Raw genomic sequence first — 18,194 nt, forward strand, 5'->3', positions numbered from 1 at the left:
TTGTAATACTATTATCTCAAACTGAACTAGAATGGCAAAAACATCTTCTCCTTCCAGTTATCATTTATGTACTACTATTTTTGAAAAATCATAGAATCATAGAGTTGGAAGAGACCTCATGAGCCATCCAGTCCAACTCCCTGCCAAGAAGCAGGAAAATCGCTTTACACCCGTAAAAATGTCATAGATACTATTCAAAGCAGCGTAGGTCATAGTGTCAAAATTTGTAATTCAAATATACTGATTCTATTCAGTTGGACTGATCTTATTCCTTTATGGAGAAAGTCCTTTGTGTTCACTTCTTCCTACCAAGTATTCTAATCTGAACATTGGGGCTGCAACCCTAGGAGTTTAGATTCAGTGTATTCAACGCACTTTGATTTTGAGTTGAAATGGGTAGGACTGCTCTGGTAATTCACTGAATCTACCAGATCTCCATTTGAATGTTTGAAAACGAAAATAAACCGGTGTAGGAGATTTACCAATCAGAGTTCCAAAAGAGCTCCATAAGACCAGGATTCCAAGAAATGGTGCCTGCGAGAAACTAATTATTCATGACAGAAGAAGAGGAACACTTGCCTGACAGAGAACTAACAGGTGGAGGAACACTAGTCTAAAATGTCAATCTTTAAAAAATAGTCATCTAAAAATCAGATAAATAACTTATGTACAAGTTAATACAGGTTTGATCTACCTATCTATCATTTCAGTGTTTAAAATGTGTCTGTGTCTCTGTGTGTGGATGTGTTGGAGTGTTCCAGATGGTTAATGAATTGCCATCTCACTATGTTGCTTAGAATAGGCATTTACTTTTTAAGCCACCTTGAGGTCAGTCATTTGTAAATGAAAAGACATAAATACACAAGTGAAAGCATTATACAGTCAGCTGTCTACATTCACCGGGTTTAGGTGTGCAGGATCCCTGAAAAAGTGGAAACAATATGAATTTTAAAAAACACTATTTTTTAACCCCAGAAAACTCCTCTCTAGGAATCTCCAGAAGCTGACCACAGAATCACACTGGAGGACCTAGTGCTTCCTAGAGAGAACATATTAATTCAATCCACTAAACTTAAACCCACAAATGTGGAGGCCCAACTGTGTATGAGATGCGGGAGATAGAGTATGATCATTTCATGGAAACTTCTTTACAAAGAGTTCAAACCAAGTTCTGGCAGTGACTGCATTGAATATGGGAATAGAGTGGGCTGACAGAGAAGAGAGCTTGACTCCTGCACCTTTAACAACTGGAGACAGAGAAAGGTATTTTAACAGGTGCAGCTGGCAACATTAGCTATTATTTCAGTCAAAATTTTATAGCAACATGTAAAGATATTACTTGGTTTTCTTGGTAAGATTTATTCAGAGGGGAGTTTGTGTTTGCCTCCCTCTATGGTTGAAAGAGTGTGCCTTGCTCAAGTGGATTTCCATGGCTGAGTGGGGATTCAGACCCTGATCTCCCAATGTCTGAGTCCAACACTTAAACTATTACATCAGACTGACTCTCCTGAAAACCAATAGTCTCTATTATTCTTTCAGGAATTACTATGTTCCATCCAAGCCTAACTATTTGGGAAAATATCCTACAGACTTCAGCATAAGATTGCAGTGGTTTGCAAACTAAAAAGTCCAAGGAAGGCTTATGCCCATCCACACAACCATATAACCCAGAATATCAAGGCAGATAATCCACAATATCTATGTTGAACTGGGTTATCTGAGTCTACACTGTAATATAACCCAGTTCAAAACAATGTGGGATTTTATAAAGGCCCCTGTGTGGAAGGGGCCTTTATTCATTTCACAGTTATTCCCTGATGCACACCATTATATAAAGGGAAACAGAAGAAAGCAAATCTCAACTTGGCCAAATTAAGCATAAGTCTGAATTTACATCACAGTTACCCTCATGGTCTTCAAACCGAACTCCATGTTCAGGAAGGACGTCATCTCGTAGAGAATCACAAAGCTGCAGAACTTCAAACACTACAATTACAAAAATAGGAAAAAGAAACAAAACAGCTGACATTAGTTTCAATGACATTCCACCTTTCTTCGTTAGTCATCAGACGGTTCTGTGACAAGGGAAAACCCTCTTTAAATACACCATGGGGCAAAGGGGCAGTCATCTCTTTTCTAGATGAAAGCTCAGTATCTAGAGCAATGGTTCCCAGATGTTTTGGCCTTCAACTCCCAGAAATCATAACAGCTGGTAAACTGGCTGGGATTTCTGGGAGTTGTAGGCCAAAACACCTGGGGACCCACAGCTTGAAAACTACTGATCTAGATGAAAGTTTCTCACTCTACTAGCTTTGAAAAGCTTCTCATCTCACTTCTTAGAAAACACACACAACCAGAGAGGTGAAAAAGGCACCTGAGCTAAAAATTCCCTTCACTGTGATCTCTACTGGCCAGGATCCCATGGAGTTGTTCAGTCTGCAGCACCAGGAGAGGGGCATTCTTCACTCCTTTAAGAAGCTGGCCAAGCTCACACAATCAAATTGGGAGAAACTAAAGATTGGAGCAATCCTTATAGCCCAGCATATATTTTCTGACTGGGAAGAGCTTTTTTCAATCTCTGCCAACATTCTTGCTCAACCCTGCAGCCCAAGAGACTGAACTGAAGTGGCAAAGGACCAAACCTAGTAACCTACGGCAATTTCGAAGCACTCCTCCCAAAACCAACCAGCTAGCATATCCATTGACCGTGTTGGCTAGACATTTCAGCGAGGTGAAGTTCCAAAAAGGAATGTTTTCAAGCTCTGGAATTTGCACGTGCAATTTCTGCCACAAGCAAACGTACCCTAAGAAGAAGCAAACCTCACTAATGTCACTGAGATCAATTAAGACTTCAACACTAAACATACTTACTAGGACCCAAGTCACTTTGAACAAGATTAATTTCCAAGTAAACCTATTCTGTGAAGCATCTTTAAGATTTTAGCACAAACCAATTTATCCTTTATAAAAATGAGCATGTGAATTGGGTCTTCAATTTGTATTTTTACCCTACAAAGTGGTGATGCGGGAACATATTTTGTTGGAGCTACTAGCATAACGGGCAGTAATAGAACAATTATTTGCCCCCAAGTTGGATGTCTACAGTCATTTCTGAAAATTCAACACAACAATCAGAATTTGTTTTTAAAAGACACTTGAAATGCATCAAGAGTAAAGTAAAGCTGGCATGTCCTGCTAGGAAGAAATGTTCAGCAGTTGCTTTGCAGAGGTTCGTTCCTGCGTTATAAATAATTGCCACGCTAAAACTATGAATAATTAAGTCCTAACAGCAAATTCTTCTGGTTAGAGGAAAATGAGAAGTATATTCAGAAAAACATTACCGAGAGATAGTATTCAAAGCAATAGATATTCTGTTTTCGAAGGCTTTCATGGCTGGAATCACTGGGTTGCTGTGAGTTTTCCAGGCTGTATGGCCATGTTCCAGAAGCATTCTCGCCTGATGTTTGGTCCACATCTATGGCAGGCATCCTCAAAGGTTGTGAGGTCTGTCAGAAACTAGGCAAGTGGGGATTATTTATCTGTGGAATGTCCAGGGTGGGAGAAAGAACTCTTTGCCTGTTTGAGGCAAATGTGAATGTTGCAATTGGCCACCTTGATTAGCACTGAATGGCCCTGCAGCTCCAAAGCCCGGTTGCTTCCTGCCTGGGGGAATCCTTTGTTGGGAGGGAACTGTGGGACAGTTGCCTACTTTCCCACAGACCTCACAACCTCTGAGGATGCCTGCCATAGATGTGGGTGAAATGTTAGGAGGGAATGCTTCAAGAACATGGCCATACAGGCCAGAAGACTCACAGAAACCCATTAAATATTCTGAGAAAAATTTGGAAGATACTTTTTGGACTACAACCCCCACAAACCAGCTGTGTTGGCTGAAAAATTCCGAGACTTGTAGCACTAAAAGTAACTTTTCCACATAGTGATTTGGAGAAATTCACAGCATGATCTCATGAAAAACTTCAGAGGTAAGTGACAACTGTCTGTTTTCTGAGAGACAGAAGCTTTCAGTAATAATTGTGACAATCCAGATGAGAGCATTGCCAAATCCAAAAGAAAAAAAATACACTTTTCATAACTTTTCCAGGATGATATCCAGTTCTTCCACTGCACTTTTGGATACAATTGAAGGAGGATTTTCTACCCACAAGAATGTAGACACACCTGAGCTTGTTCACACACTCAAGTGAACAAGGGCAATCAAAAATTTGGGAGTGAAATCATGATCCAAATATCCAAGCTAGGGTGGTTTTTGTTTTGCCTATATGTTATCACTAGTATATTAGAGCAATTAACTCCATGCTAAGAATGGTCAACGTTGCTCTTAGCATTTCCAGTATTTATTTACCACATTTGTACCCTGCCCTTCTCACCCCGAAGGGATACAACAGACAGAATTTTTATTTGCATAGAATTCTAATATCCCATGATTAAGGCCCTTCTAGAGAAAAGGTGAGAGAATGTGATCAGCAATGTCTGAATAAACACCTTGTTACAACTTTATTTCTCATGGTGGAGATGGTTGAAGCAAATTGAGTTCCCTACAAGAAGAGGTCATAAGTCTTCCCTACACAAGATCAGCAGTTTAATGGGAAGAAGAAAGCCATAATACATATTGCCTGGAACTCTTTATTTTGAAATGGAAAGTCACAAATATGCTTTGCTGCAACAGACAACAGAAAACCATGCTTAGCTTGAGCTAGTTTGATAATTAACTTGTTCACATTAATTCACTGAGGATTTTTTTCTAGTGATTTCACATAACTCATTAGATTTCCCCATTTGCATTGAAGTTTAAGATGTGCTTTATTAAATTCAGTTGTTAGAATAGGTGCATGTACTGCTGGCACACTCAGAACAACAGAAAGGCCTCCTGCTCCAGGAAATGAAATATTAGAATTAAAAGAAACCTTTCATATGGCTCTGTTATTTGGCAAGCTACTGTGTGTGATTTCTTTGGGAAGATAACAAGAAAAGGGATAATGTGACAGCCAGGTCAGAGTAGATGTGTGTTTGATAGGAAAAGAAAATACAGAAAAGAAAAACATGAGTGTTAAAACAGAATAGAGTGAGGGAGGTGATTTGTTTTCTTAGCACATCTTTTCTGGGGGCTGTATTGTGATTCTCTTCAGTAACAATTCACCCTTTACTGATCTTATTTTGGACTGGTATCTTGTGTATATTATAGTACAATGTGCAATTATTGCATCATTTGAATTGAAATCCTTTTCTTTTGCATGTTTTATTTCTTTTTCTCTTGGCTATCCCGTCCCCTGTCACCCTGCCCATTCTGTCTTTTAATTACCAGCTCCTCCTACTTTTTACCGATGTTATTTAAATTATACTATTAAGGTAATATGACTGCTGGGAATAGAGAACATGTTAGATACCTGAAGACCAAATTTGAGATTCTTGGCTTCTGAATTGGAGAATGTGCTCGAACAAAGAGAGCTCCTTTTAAGGTGCCAGTAAAAAAATGAAGAGATCTCCAAAGGTCAACAGCAATAACTGCCATATCTCTTACCTGCAAATCCCATTATCCAGCCCATCACTAATGGTTTGATCAAAGCTAAGTTAGGTTAATGCAATCAAACAGTTTCAATCATGTTTACAATTATGAATTAAATTACAATTATTTAATAAATTTCCAGCTTCTAAGGGTGAAACATTATCAAATTAATTTTCAAATTTAACATTTCAAGCTCCAGAAAGGTAAAACTGAGGGGGAATAACCCCAGATAACAGGCAATAATGTTACTACTTTGCAGTAAACATAAGGAACAAATATACATGTTTAGAGGGTTTTTTAAATGTCAGGAGCAACTTGTGAAACTGCAAGTCGCTTCTGGTCTGAGACAATTGGCCGTCTGCAAGGACTTTGCCCAGGGGATGCCCAGATGTTTTACCATTCTGTGGGAGGCTTCTCTCATGTTCCTGCATGGGAAGCTGGAGCTGACAGATGGGAGCTCATCCCGCTCCCTGGATTTGAACCATCAACCTTTCAGTCAGCAGTCCTGCCGGCGCAAGGGTTTAACCTATTGCACCACCAGGGGCTCCATTTAGAGGTAAGTATGTACATCATGAGTGTTTTTTTTTTCTGTAGAATACAGAACATTAGTTTAAGGAGGATCACGAATGGAACAATGTCCAACTTTTTGACTTAAAAACCTATTAAAAATAAAGGCCAACTTCACCTGCAGCTGTTTAGCAAACAGAGCATGACAATACGCAGAAAGCCTTGAATGTTCAAAGACTAAAGCATATTTCTGTAGACTCCTACTTGTAATAAAAACAAATGTAATTTTACCTTTCTTTTCTCTGGCAATTTGTCTTACACCTTCTCTGAACTCAGACAAAATCTGAAGGTAGGGCATTACAATTGATTCAAGCTGTAAAACAAAATATTCAGTCAACTAAATATTCAGTCAATTAAGTATCAAAGCATTTCCTTGAAAATATTCTTCAAAATATTTTAGTGAGAAGTATGACTATGTTATCTGTGATCATATTCCTGCCGCTGTTCTGATTCAACCCGTGCAGAAGCGTTTTCACACAATGCAGTTATAGTGCTATGATTCCACTTTTACTATCCTGGTTTCACCCCATGAAATCCTAAGACTGAAATTTAGGGAGGCACATTTGACACTCTCAGCCAGTGCTATTGTCTCCTCATACTACAGATCCCAGGATTACATACGATGCAGCATGGCTGTTAAAGTGGAAACAGAATGCTATATTTCTGTTATGTAGAAGAGTTTCAAGTGTCTGTGCTTAGGCAACTCCAAAGTAGTTTCTGTTCCAGCAAGATTTTTTAAAAAAGCAATAAAAGTTTTATCACAATGACACCATAGGACAATTTCCTTATTCAGTGTTGAATAAAAAATCTTGCTGGAACAGAAACTACTTTGGAGATTCTCAGTAGCTGTCCTTGTACCCAAATATTAGCTGCTCCGAGTCCCGTATTGGGAGATGGGGTGGGATATAAATAAAGTTTTATTATTATTACAATTCGAAAAGTCTAGTTACATTTACTTCACACCATGCTAAACAGAGAATCTTACTTTGCTTCAATATGTAATCCTGTCCCCCCCCCCCCCAAAGCTATAATTTGTGTTGAAATTGTTCCAGTGTGTTTACCTCTTAACTTACATTTAAGTTTCCACCATTTCCTCCAACTGGGAAACCAATAGCTTCATCGCTTTCTATAGCACCAAAGATCTATGCAAGGGAAATGCATACATAGTTAAACAGCAACACTTGCCAGTAAAAAAAATATATATAGCAGTACTGCATAAAACAAAACATTCTACTACTTACTCTGCTTTAGAAAAGTTTTTTTCCTAAACAATTTTATAGTAAAGCTTAGCCAATTTTGTAATCCTCAAAAACCCTGACAGTCTCACAAAGCCCTGGCAAACCTCCATCTCAAAAAACATTAAGGGGCTGATTTTCAGATCTCCATTATCTAAAAAAAAGCATCTGGAAATGCAACTGTTTGGCTTTCCTAGCCACTTAGAGCTTCCCAAACACTGGCTTATGGAGAAAAAGCTGTCTATAAATGGCAACTGGAAGCGATATGAGGTGGCTTCTGATGTAGACTGATGCTCAGATTACATTTGTGCATTTGTGCATCTCTGATTTTAAGAAAACAAGGCTGAAGCTTAGTTAATGGATCATGTGTCCCCAACTGAATCTGGATTGGAACAGCATAGATCCAGGTTTACTTTTTCTAGTAAGAGCCAGACCCAGGAAAATCTCGCATTTAACTGCTGCTTCATAGTTAGTCCATGATTGTCCTAAGCTGCAGTCAGAATTTATGGAGGAGAGTTGGCACTGATCACAAAATGGCATCCTGCAAACACAGGTGCTCCCACGTTGTCACTGGAACTGCAGTGATAATGTGGGGAACACCCTTTCCATTTCCAGAAACAGGTTTAAAAAATAAATATTATAAATATGTTCCAACTGCACAAATCATCGCCATTTCCTCGTAAACCATGTGAGTACTGTGAGATATAACAACAACAATGAATTCGGCTGACATGTGCACACCGAATTAAAAAAAAGCACATGCAGTTCTTCAAAAGGTTTTCTCAAAACCACACACCTTGAATATTTGTGTAAGATAAATGCTTATATTTTCTAGCAGCATTCTGTTTGGCATCTGCCTGGCAGTCTTCTTAGCAGCTATGTAGGAATTACACTGGCTGACCAGCGATCGCATTTCCTCCAAGACTGTGCGTGTATCAATGTTGTCACACAATGCTTCATGGACCGCTACTTTCTTTTCATAAAAACTACTCAAGATAAAAAAAAAACCAAAAAGATAAACAGGTTACCTATGTCAGCTCTAAACATTCTAGTCAAAGATTTTGGTATTCCTTGGGGGAAAAAATGAATAGAATAACTTTATAAAAGGATCTCTTTGAATTGATTAGACTGAGAATTAAAATTAAAAATTTGGTACATATTGAGAGAGTGGAAAGTGCAGCACATCGAGGTTTCAAATTCGCATTCAAATATAAAATAGTAAGAAGAGAGCTGAAACTGAAAGAGCCAGAAAGGGATCTTGGCGGTTGTGGTGGATAACTTAATGAAAACAGCAATTTCTTGTGTGACAGCTGTGATAAAGGCAAATTTTATGCTAGGAGACATTAGAAAATGGTCAGAATATAAAACTACTAATCCAATAATGTGTCTATGCAACTAAAAGGGTTAGGTCGCTGGAAATGCAATAGCAGCCACCACTTTTTATTATTACAAACAAAAAGGCAGAAGAGGGTGATAGAGTTATATAAAATTATATATGTATTACAGAAAATAGATAAGTAATGTTTTTCTTCTGGTCTCGTAATGGTACATTCCACAGAAAACAATTTGTGGAAGATCTAGAACAGACAGAATGAATCACTTTTTCAAACAGCACATGACCCATTTATGGAATTCCCTTGAGATGTGGTCAAGAACTCAGCTTAGCAGGGGGACAGAGCTATCAGTGGGTACTAAACATATTTACTATAAACAAATGCCCATCATTACCGGCCATATTAATTTCTCTTGCTGATCATGGCATGAAAAGAGAATGATACAGTCATTTTGAAGCTATAAGAAGTCACCCTGCAAACAGTGCTTGTGTTCTTAATTTTCAGTACAGCTGAGTATAAACTTTATTATGAGAACATAGGCTGAACTGCATGTAATTTAATTGTAAAGAGAATTATTGTGCTGTGACAGCCAGAGGAAGAAACACAGGAAAATGGTAGAAATTGATTCCTCCATTTTTCCAGTGTCCCTTTTTTGCTTTCATTTTGCTGTCAGGCTCTTCCAGGCAGAAAACCCTATGGGCACGAGAGGACAAAGGCAGCAAAGGCAAGTGGAAATGTCACAGTACAAAGAAAGCTCTTAGTGAGCAATTTTCTCCAACAACATTTGGGGTCAAAATGAAGGGCTTAAAAAAAAATCTTGTCAGTCAGACCTACCTCCTCAATGCTCCCTTCTCAGTGAAAAGTGGAAGGCTTTAGAGAGTGTTAGCATCCAGGCCTAGATCTCCTTTTTCTCTCTGAGAGCCATGCTAGGTAAGCTATGTCCATCAGCTCCAAGGACTGTGAGATTCTTGGGAGGTGAACATGCTAGGCCCTCTTTGCACCTGGAACCCTATCTCAACTAAGCAATGTGGCACAGTTGTTTCCTGAACAGAAGGAGAAGCAAGGTATGAGCATCTGATTCCCCTCTGGTTATAGAAAGTGTGTTCTTCACTTTGCTAGTGTTTGCACTAGGAGGGAATCAGTACAAGGGATATATTATGGGAAGTATCCTTGTGCCTTGGGACAAATGTCTAAGATCCTCTGAAATCTTTCAACATTTATAGGGAGGCTCTTATACTGCATGTGCAAGTACCTAGGATCTGCACCATGAGTCAGCTGGTTGTTTTGTAAGTGAGCAAGCTGCTGAGATTTAAAACACATGTCTGACAGAAATACAGTATTCTGTGCAACAGAGAGAAATGCCACTTTGAAAAATGGGATCATTACCATGAATATACAAATGTCTATTCATGAAGAATTAAATAAATAATAAATAAATAAATAAATAAATAAAGCAACAAAACTGGTTTCTCACTCACCTTTTATTCAGCTCAATTTCCTGGTTTTCCCATTTTTCAAACTGGCCTGTCACATCAGCAGGAGACCTCAGAATGTCCTTCACATTTAAAAAAAATTCCTAAAATGGGGAAGGAAAGAACCCACAGTCTGAGGCATTCTTCTTGTAAAGCATATGGCCTATTTCAACTATTTCAGTACTCATATCAGACCCATTTTCAGGCAAGAACAGGATATGCTCTCTATCTGACAAATAAAGCAAGTTCTCTATTACTTCTTGTCAAGCCACTTTTGTCTAGTTTTTGACTTTGCATAACATGATATACGAGAGATTAACAAAGCAGTTATTGAGTTCTACAGCTAACTAAACACAAAGCTTCCTTGCAAAAATAGGATATTGATAACCTGCAACTGTTATATCCTACCTTTCCCCTCATATTCATCACTAAAATGGAAATGACCAGAAGGTGCCTTGATCTCTAAAGCAAGATTTTTATTAAATTTAACTTCCCCCTACTTCAGTGGTTCTCAACATTCTTAATGCCGCGACCCCATAATACAGTTCCTCATGTTGTGGTGACCCCCAACAATAAAATTATTTTTGTTGCTACATCATAACTGTAATTTTGCTACTGTTATGAATCGTAATGTTAATATCCGATATGCAGAATGTATTTTCATTCCCAGGTCCAAATTTGACACAATACCCGATATGCCCAAATTTGAATATTGGGGGGTAGGTGGGTGGATGGGTGGGTTATTTTGTCATTTGGGAGTTGTAGTTGCTGGGATTTATAGTTCACCTAAAATCAAAGAGCATTCTGAACTCCGCAAACGATAGAGTTGAACCAAACTTGGCACACAGAGCTCGCATGACCAAGAGAAAATACTGGAAGGGTTTGGTGGCCATTGACCTTGAGTTTTGGAGTTGTACTTCACCTACATCCATAGAACACTGTGGACTCAAACAATGATGGATCTGGATCAAAACTGGCATGTTACTTACAAGTTTTCTGTGGCCTATTCCTGGATTAATTAGGATATCATATTCAAATATAGAAAATATTGAGTATATAACACTAATTTAGCTTGAAATAGCAGAAGAACGCTTCTGAGTAGCCATGGGCCACTATAGTGGATGAGTGGCTGGGGAAGGTTTTTAAATTATCTGGATTTTGTGTCCCAGTAAACTAATAAACTAAGAAACTAATAAATCAACTAGCTAAGTTATAACATTGATTTAATACGTGTGCTAAACAAATAATTATGCACAGACCTTAATATTATTACTGATGCTTATTTACAATCAAAAATAGTGTATCCATTACTTTAAATATGTATTTAAGAATAATTTTCCACCCTCTCCTTTTGATACTAGGTAAAATGCCCCTGGGTGAAACTCAAAGTTCTTCCAACCCAGTAGCCAAAATGGGAGTACAGATGCAGCAGCACTCTGCCAACATTTAATCAAGATGTGCCACCAAAAGGATTCTGCCATTCCTCTTCCCCTGGTGTTCTGGAAATAGTACTTCAAAACAATGGAGGACCCATCGTGAGATGGTGAAGCTTCCTCCTTCAATTTTTTAGTGGGAACCTCCACAGGATCTGTTGACAGAAGGGAGACTGTGGATACAGTCCAATAAAAAAGGAATCTAAAGCACATTATTTACAACATGTCACAAGATACTTGAATTTTAAACCTACAACAGCTAAGTGTTTTTTTTTTTAAAAAAAAAACAAGCTCTGCTATTAGGATAACACTCAGATGAATGATTCATTCATATTTCTTTAAATATTTATAACATACTACTTATAGAATGATGTCCATGACTGCATATAGAGCCATTCCCCTCAACAGTAGAAAAAATATTTATATTATTTATCCTGCACTAGCATTTCTACTGTGATCTACAAACTGTTGCAGAGAGTAAAGAAAGCTTGCTTGTTTGCTCTATGAGTTCTGCTTGGGTCTACTTTCCAGTAAGAGCGCCTATACAACCAGGAATCCTTAGTCTGTGGCTTATTAACATTATGTCCAAACTGGTATCTTGAATTTGATTCCCTGGCAAACTACAATCTGAGGTCAGTTCCTGTTTTCTCCTTCAGAGTCCAAATTGTTAAGAAAACAGTGAGCTAAGGATCTTGTTTCAAACGGTGGGCAATTTATCCATTCCCACTGGCAGAAAGAGCCAAGAGGGAGTAATTGAGCAACGTTCACCAGCCTTTTTACATACTCTTAATATATTAGTCAGAATTCTAGATGACTGTTAAATGTATGTTGGTCTCATTAAATTGGGAAAAGAATTTGCCAGTCCGCAGGGAATGTTTTTGAATTAGGAAGATAACTTAACTTGCAAATAACTCCAGAATTTAATGTAAATTTGAGATTATTCTTTAAAAAAACACAAACAATATATGAAAAATCAATATCTTATTATTGTAGCACACAGTGTCACCCAAAATAGAGATGAAAGACAGGCAGAAATAACTGGCTTTTTCTCATCCTGGGTTTTGTTGTGGCACTGGAATGGAACCCATTAGCAGAAGATGCTGTCAACAGGTTACGAACAGTGCGAGTTATTAACATACAGCATTGGAGCACAACTAAATGGAAATGTTCAGTTTCACCAGGGAAAGTTTTGAAACCTGTGGTTATTTTCTGAAGTTTGAAAGAAAGAGAGGAACAGTTAAGAGTTTCCAGAACATCATCTCCTTCATTTACGCCATTAAAGGGGCATAAGGAACAGTCAAAGTTATAATTTACATATTAAAAACTATTCCTAGCATTTAAATTACTTATTTTTCTTACAGCTAGCGTCTTCCTATTTTTTATTGTGCCATTCTGTCTCAGCCCATGATAAAAGCCCTCTGAAATGGTGGTTATGGCTCTCTTGCTCATTTATCTCTCAGAACCTCTATCTCTCTTTTTGCCATCAGCTGCCTGCTGAATAAGCAGAAGTAGTTGCAGCACTTCCGCTTGTTCATCTTGTCAGGCTCTGAGGCCCCTTCCATATATCTGAATAAAATCCCACATTTTCTGCTTTGAACTGGAATATATGGCAGTGTGGACTCAGATAATCCAGTTCAAAGCAGATATTGTGGAATTTTTGCCTTGATATTCTGAGTTATATGGCTGTCTGGAAGGGCCCTGAGAGATAAATGAGAAAGCTACAGCTGCCATCTCGAAGGAAGACACAGACAGCTGATAGAAAATATTTCGGATTTTAGAGGTACTTCCAATTCTTAATCTATTTCCTGGTTGAGATTCAAAGGTATACCATGGTGAAGCACATGAATACATCTATTCAAATTCAGCTTTTTATTTAAAAAAAGCTAAGTAGCAAATTTAGAACACATATTTTGTCTGAATAACACCTGGTAATTTCAGAAAAATCTGAAAACACCAACTTACATTCATAAATTTCTCATACTGAATGGCAGACTCCATGGTATTGCAGGAATAGTCCAGTGTGTCCTTCCAAGAATGCATTAAAAAAGCCAGCCGTAATTGCCGAGCTGTTGAGAGTTTCCAAAGATTAAGAAAGTTCTGCACAGTACATGGTAACAGTAAAAAAAAATCTAAATTGCGATAGAAAAGAAATCTTCCAAGATGGAAACTCTCCAGCTTTTATATGAATAAAGCAAGTCAGTTTGATAACTTTTCCTCCAATATTTTAAGTCCTAAATGGCTTGTGATCTTGGTTCATGAAGGAGTTTGCTGTTGTTCTGTGCCTTCAAATCCTTTCTGTCTTACGACAACTCTAAAGCAACCATATCACTGGGTTTTCTTGCCAAGATTTGTTCAGAAGTAGGCTGCCATTCCTTTCCACTGACACTGAGAGTGTGACTTGCCCAAGATTTTTAATTACATAGCGGGGATTTGAACCCTGCCCTCTAGAACTGTAGTGCAACACTCAAACCACTACACCATGCTGGCTCCTTAGTTGAATGAATCACTCTCCTTAGGTCTGTGTATCTACTGTATCCAGATGGGTCCCTCTTTTGTGTCCCAACAGTAGTCAAAATACGTTGTGTGAGGAAGAAGAAGAGTCCAGCCCAACTGGCACCAGAGCTGGATTCCGTCTATTGACAAGTTAAAAAAATAGCTTAAAGCCTTTGAGGCCTACTTGATTTCACCCAAAATTGTCTACATATATGGATAAAATAGCCTTAACTCATCAAAATATTTAAATACCTTTTAAGTCTGTTTATGTTTTAAATTTAAACTATTTAAATCTGCTTTATTCGTACACTAGCTTGAGATCCTGTGATATATGGAAGAATATATATATTTAATACAAAAGGGAAGTAGTTAACTTTTTTAAAATGATATTTAGAAGAACTGGATGCAGCCTTTCACATAATAAAATCGAGGTCTTACCTGTATGTTTTTTAAGCGCATCTTTTATTGTAATAAAGTTTTTCAAAGATTTGGACATTTTACAACCAGCAATTGTTAAGTGCCCAGTGTGCAAGAAATAGCGAACCCAGTGGTCATTGTCGAAGTATGCCTATAAAAAATAAGGGAATAAAACATCTAAAATTTAATATGAATACCCACAAGAATGCAGCAGTATGCAAAGAAGAAATAAGCCTCCCATCCTCTCCCTGTCCTTCAAAACACAACTCTTTATCCAGTTTGGACAAAAAAAAATCTAACGTCAATTACAGGAGGACAGGAATAGAATGCATTTGTCTTACCTGTGAAGCAGTCATTTCCTGTGGATGAAGAGATGAACATCCTAGAGTGGGCTCCCCTTTTCAGAAACCAGAAGCCTTCTAAAGTGAATATTTCAGAAGTAACCCTTCTTTCAAGGTCATTTGTGCGACAATTCCAAACTCTGGCAAGGGTCTCTTTTCCCTTTCTTATATTCCTCCCTATTCCCCATTTTTGTAGAAGAACCAAAGAAGGGTAAAATGATGAGAAGAAATATCCAGCCTTGTAATCAAGGCAGGGGGGATTTTTGTTCATTCTTTCACAGGAAATGACAGTCTAATGAGTGAGGTAAACCCTCTAGAACATGGCCATACAGCCCAAAAAAACCTACAACAACCCGGTGAGGTAAATTGTCTTGAGAAGGGAAGAATGTCCTGGTGTGGGATATATGAAAGCTCCCCTATGCTGGTAACCAATTGCTGCAACAACCATCTGCTAAAGACTCATTCTGCCAAGGCAAAAATGTCCAGCCTGTAGCCCCTTGATGAAGGTGAAGGGGGATTTCAAAGTGGCCACTCTGTAGATCTCCACCACAGGTGTGATGGATGCAGAAGGTATTGAAGTAGCTGCACTCCTGGAAGAATGTGCCAGAGAAGGGCCTAAAATGGAGACTCCCATGGTCTTAAAGCTAGCACCACTGAATTCATTTTAGGTCTAAAAGTGAGTTTGAACTACAGAAGGACCAAGTCTAGCCTTATCACATAGAGCTCTTTCTATGCAGAAAGAACTCCCACCCCAAGAGCTGAACACTGAGGTGATCACTGTGAATAGAAGTGATTTCAAAGTCTGGGGCTTCATTAATGCCTCCTTAATAGAAGCTCAGAGTGACAATTAATCTACAGCACAACATGTAAAGAACTTTAATGTCATGAAATGCATATGCATGAGGCAACGGAGGATTAAAAAGATGCTATAAAAATGTAAGAACATAGTGTGATAAGCACCTCGGAGAATTCAGGAAGAGAATCAATATTACTGAGGGGATAAAGGAGTGCATAAGACCTAGAATCATAGAATCATAAAGTTGGAAGAGACCTTGTGGGCCATCCAGTACAACCCCAAGAAGCATACAAAGCACCCCTGACAGATGGCCATCCAGCCTCTGTTGAAAAGCCTCCAAAGAAGGAGCCTCCACCACACTCTGGGCAGAATTTCACTGCTGAACAGCTCTCACAGTCAGGAAGTTCTTCCTAATGTTCAGATGGAATCTCCTTTCTTGTAGTTTGAAGCCATTGTTCCATGTCCTAGTCTTCAGGGAAGCAGAAAATATCTTGCTCCCTCCTCCCTATGACTTCCTCTCACATATTCCTCCCTCACGTTTCCTCTCAGCCTTCTCTTCTGCAGGCTAAACATGCCCAGCTCTTTAAGCCACTCCTCATATGGCTTGTTCCCCAGACCCTTGATTATAGGCTCAAACCATATAATTAGTGTCTGGCCATTACATCCAAAGTATCCAAACATCCAATCATTTAAGCATCACTTCAAACCAGATTGGAAGAAGCTGAACATCATGTCAGGTTTACAAATAGCAGTTGACAGTGAACCGGCAAATTAGTATCAGATGCAAAGGTTGCAAAATATAATTTTGTGCTAACATGGATTTGCTGTGATGTCTGAATGGAGAAGGCACAGCTAAGGCCAGTGCTTTGGCTCTACAGTCCTCTTGTCTTATAGAAATTGGAGTGTTAAACAGATGAAAATAGAACAAGAAAACAGTTTTAAAACCATTGCTTTCTTGGGTTTTTAAAGAAGCTCTAATTACTTTGTAAACTAGAACCGTGGATGTTCTAAAACTATAGATACTAAAACCTACAAATCTACATAACCTGTGTTATAAATGTCAGTCAAATGAGCAGCAGAGTTCAAGTGGAAGGAGAGCAAACACAGAAAAAAACACAATACAGGCAGGTAGCCCCTAGCTTACAACATTCAACTTACAAAGAACTCATAGTTAATGGGTGAAACAGGAAGTGAGAGAAATCTACCCCTAGGAAGGGAAATTCACTCCTGAAAGTTATCATGGGGGAAAGGTGTTGCCACTGAACTTTCTCACCAGCCTTTTCCACAGCAATCCAAAGTTTTCAAAATCAAATTACTACAGGAACAGAAAGGTAGGTGAAATTTTCTGAACAGAGGCACAGACAGCAAAACAAACACTACAGGGATGTTTTCTCTTCCCTATGCTATCCAAAGCTTGTGTGTGTGTGTGTGTGGCTGGAGTTACACTTTAAAAATGTACCTATTCTGACTTAAGAAGCAACCTACAGAACTTATCTTGTTCATAACTTGGGGACTGCCTGTACCACAACTGCTTACCTCAGACTGTGCCAATTCGTTGTCATGGTGAGGAAATCGAAGATCAAAACCTCCACCATGAATATCCATCGACTCTCCTAGAATGGACCCAGCCATTGCGGAACATTCAATATGCCATCCCGGACGGCCCTATGAAAAAAAAATCACTAATACAATTACAGAGTAATACTGATTATGATCACTAACAGGATTGTGGAAATATACTGCTAGATGCAGAATTTCTATTTTATGCCTGAACTTAATTGCTATAGTATTGGATTGCTTCAGATTGAGTCTCTTTCCATAGCCCTATGTCTTCACACAAAGCCAAAAGTAATGCCTTCAGTTGAAATAAAGAACATCTGTACATGACAATATAACTATAGAATTGCTATCTATTTATAAAATAATAATTACAGGATTTTATATTTATTTAAAGAAGTCTTGCTGCACTTTTATGTAGTAGATTACTATCTCTCTCTCTCTCTCATTTCATTAATTATTTCCAAAGATGGAAGTTCATAAATGTGGCCAAATACATGAGATGCGTTCAGGAAAGTATGTCATGTGCACATGCATGTGGCAGCACAGCCGACATCAATAGTAAAATGGTAGGAGTGCTAGAAGCCAGGGCTCTATATAACACACAAGTTGTATGTTAACAATTCATGTATCAGACACAAAATCAAAACAACCACAGGAATTCACAGCTAAGTGGCCCTGACAGCTAGCCATCAGACTTCCCTTTAAAAGCTCCAATGAAAGAGATTCTACCACCCTCTAAGGTAGTCTGTCATACTGTCATAAAGCTTTGACTATCATATTTTGTAAAATTGTTAAGAATGTTACTTAACATAGTGTTAAAAATCATATGAAAGATATTTGGTTTTGGAGTCCACAATCTAAGAAAGAAATTAAAAATTCAAAGGGAAACACAACTATGGGAAAATCTGCCCCTCAAAAAACCAACTAAATGATATACAGGTTCCGCATTCCACTGAGTAAATAAAACAATGGCCATCGAGTGGGTTGACTGTTGAAGTTACTAGATGAGAGAACAATTTTTC

At 38.3% G+C, this 18,194-nt stretch overlaps 1 protein-coding gene and 1 non-coding gene across 3 annotated transcripts in view; both read right to left on the minus strand.

The window, feature by feature from the left end:
• Positions 1-18,194, minus strand: part of CARS1 (cysteinyl-tRNA synthetase 1) — a 39,713-nt gene that overhangs the window by 2,850 nt on the left and 18,669 nt on the right. For both annotated transcript variants that reach the window (XM_060768292.2, XM_060768301.2), the window contains 8 exons: positions 17,149-17,277; positions 14,497-14,626; positions 13,528-13,631; positions 10,139-10,236; positions 8,123-8,312; positions 7,165-7,233; positions 6,323-6,404; positions 1,906-1,986 (listed from right to left, as the gene is read on the minus strand). In XM_060768292.2, the coding sequence (XP_060624275.2) occupies positions 1,906-1,986; positions 6,323-6,404; positions 7,165-7,233; positions 8,123-8,312; positions 10,139-10,236; positions 13,528-13,631; positions 14,497-14,626; positions 17,149-17,277 (883 nt within the window). The remainder of the gene's footprint in view (positions 1-1,905; positions 1,987-6,322; positions 6,405-7,164; positions 7,234-8,122; positions 8,313-10,138; positions 10,237-13,527; positions 13,632-14,496; positions 14,627-17,148; positions 17,278-18,194) is intronic.
• Positions 12,563-12,691, minus strand: LOC132762270 (small nucleolar RNA SNORA54). Its single transcript, XR_009630156.1, has one exon. It is a non-coding gene; the product is annotated as a small nucleolar RNA SNORA54 (small nucleolar RNA).

The sequence above is a fragment of the Anolis sagrei genome, chromosome 1 (assembly GCF_037176765.1).
Source record: "Anolis sagrei isolate rAnoSag1 chromosome 1, rAnoSag1.mat, whole genome shotgun sequence".
Taxonomy (NCBI): domain Eukaryota; kingdom Metazoa; phylum Chordata; class Lepidosauria; order Squamata; family Dactyloidae; genus Anolis; species Anolis sagrei.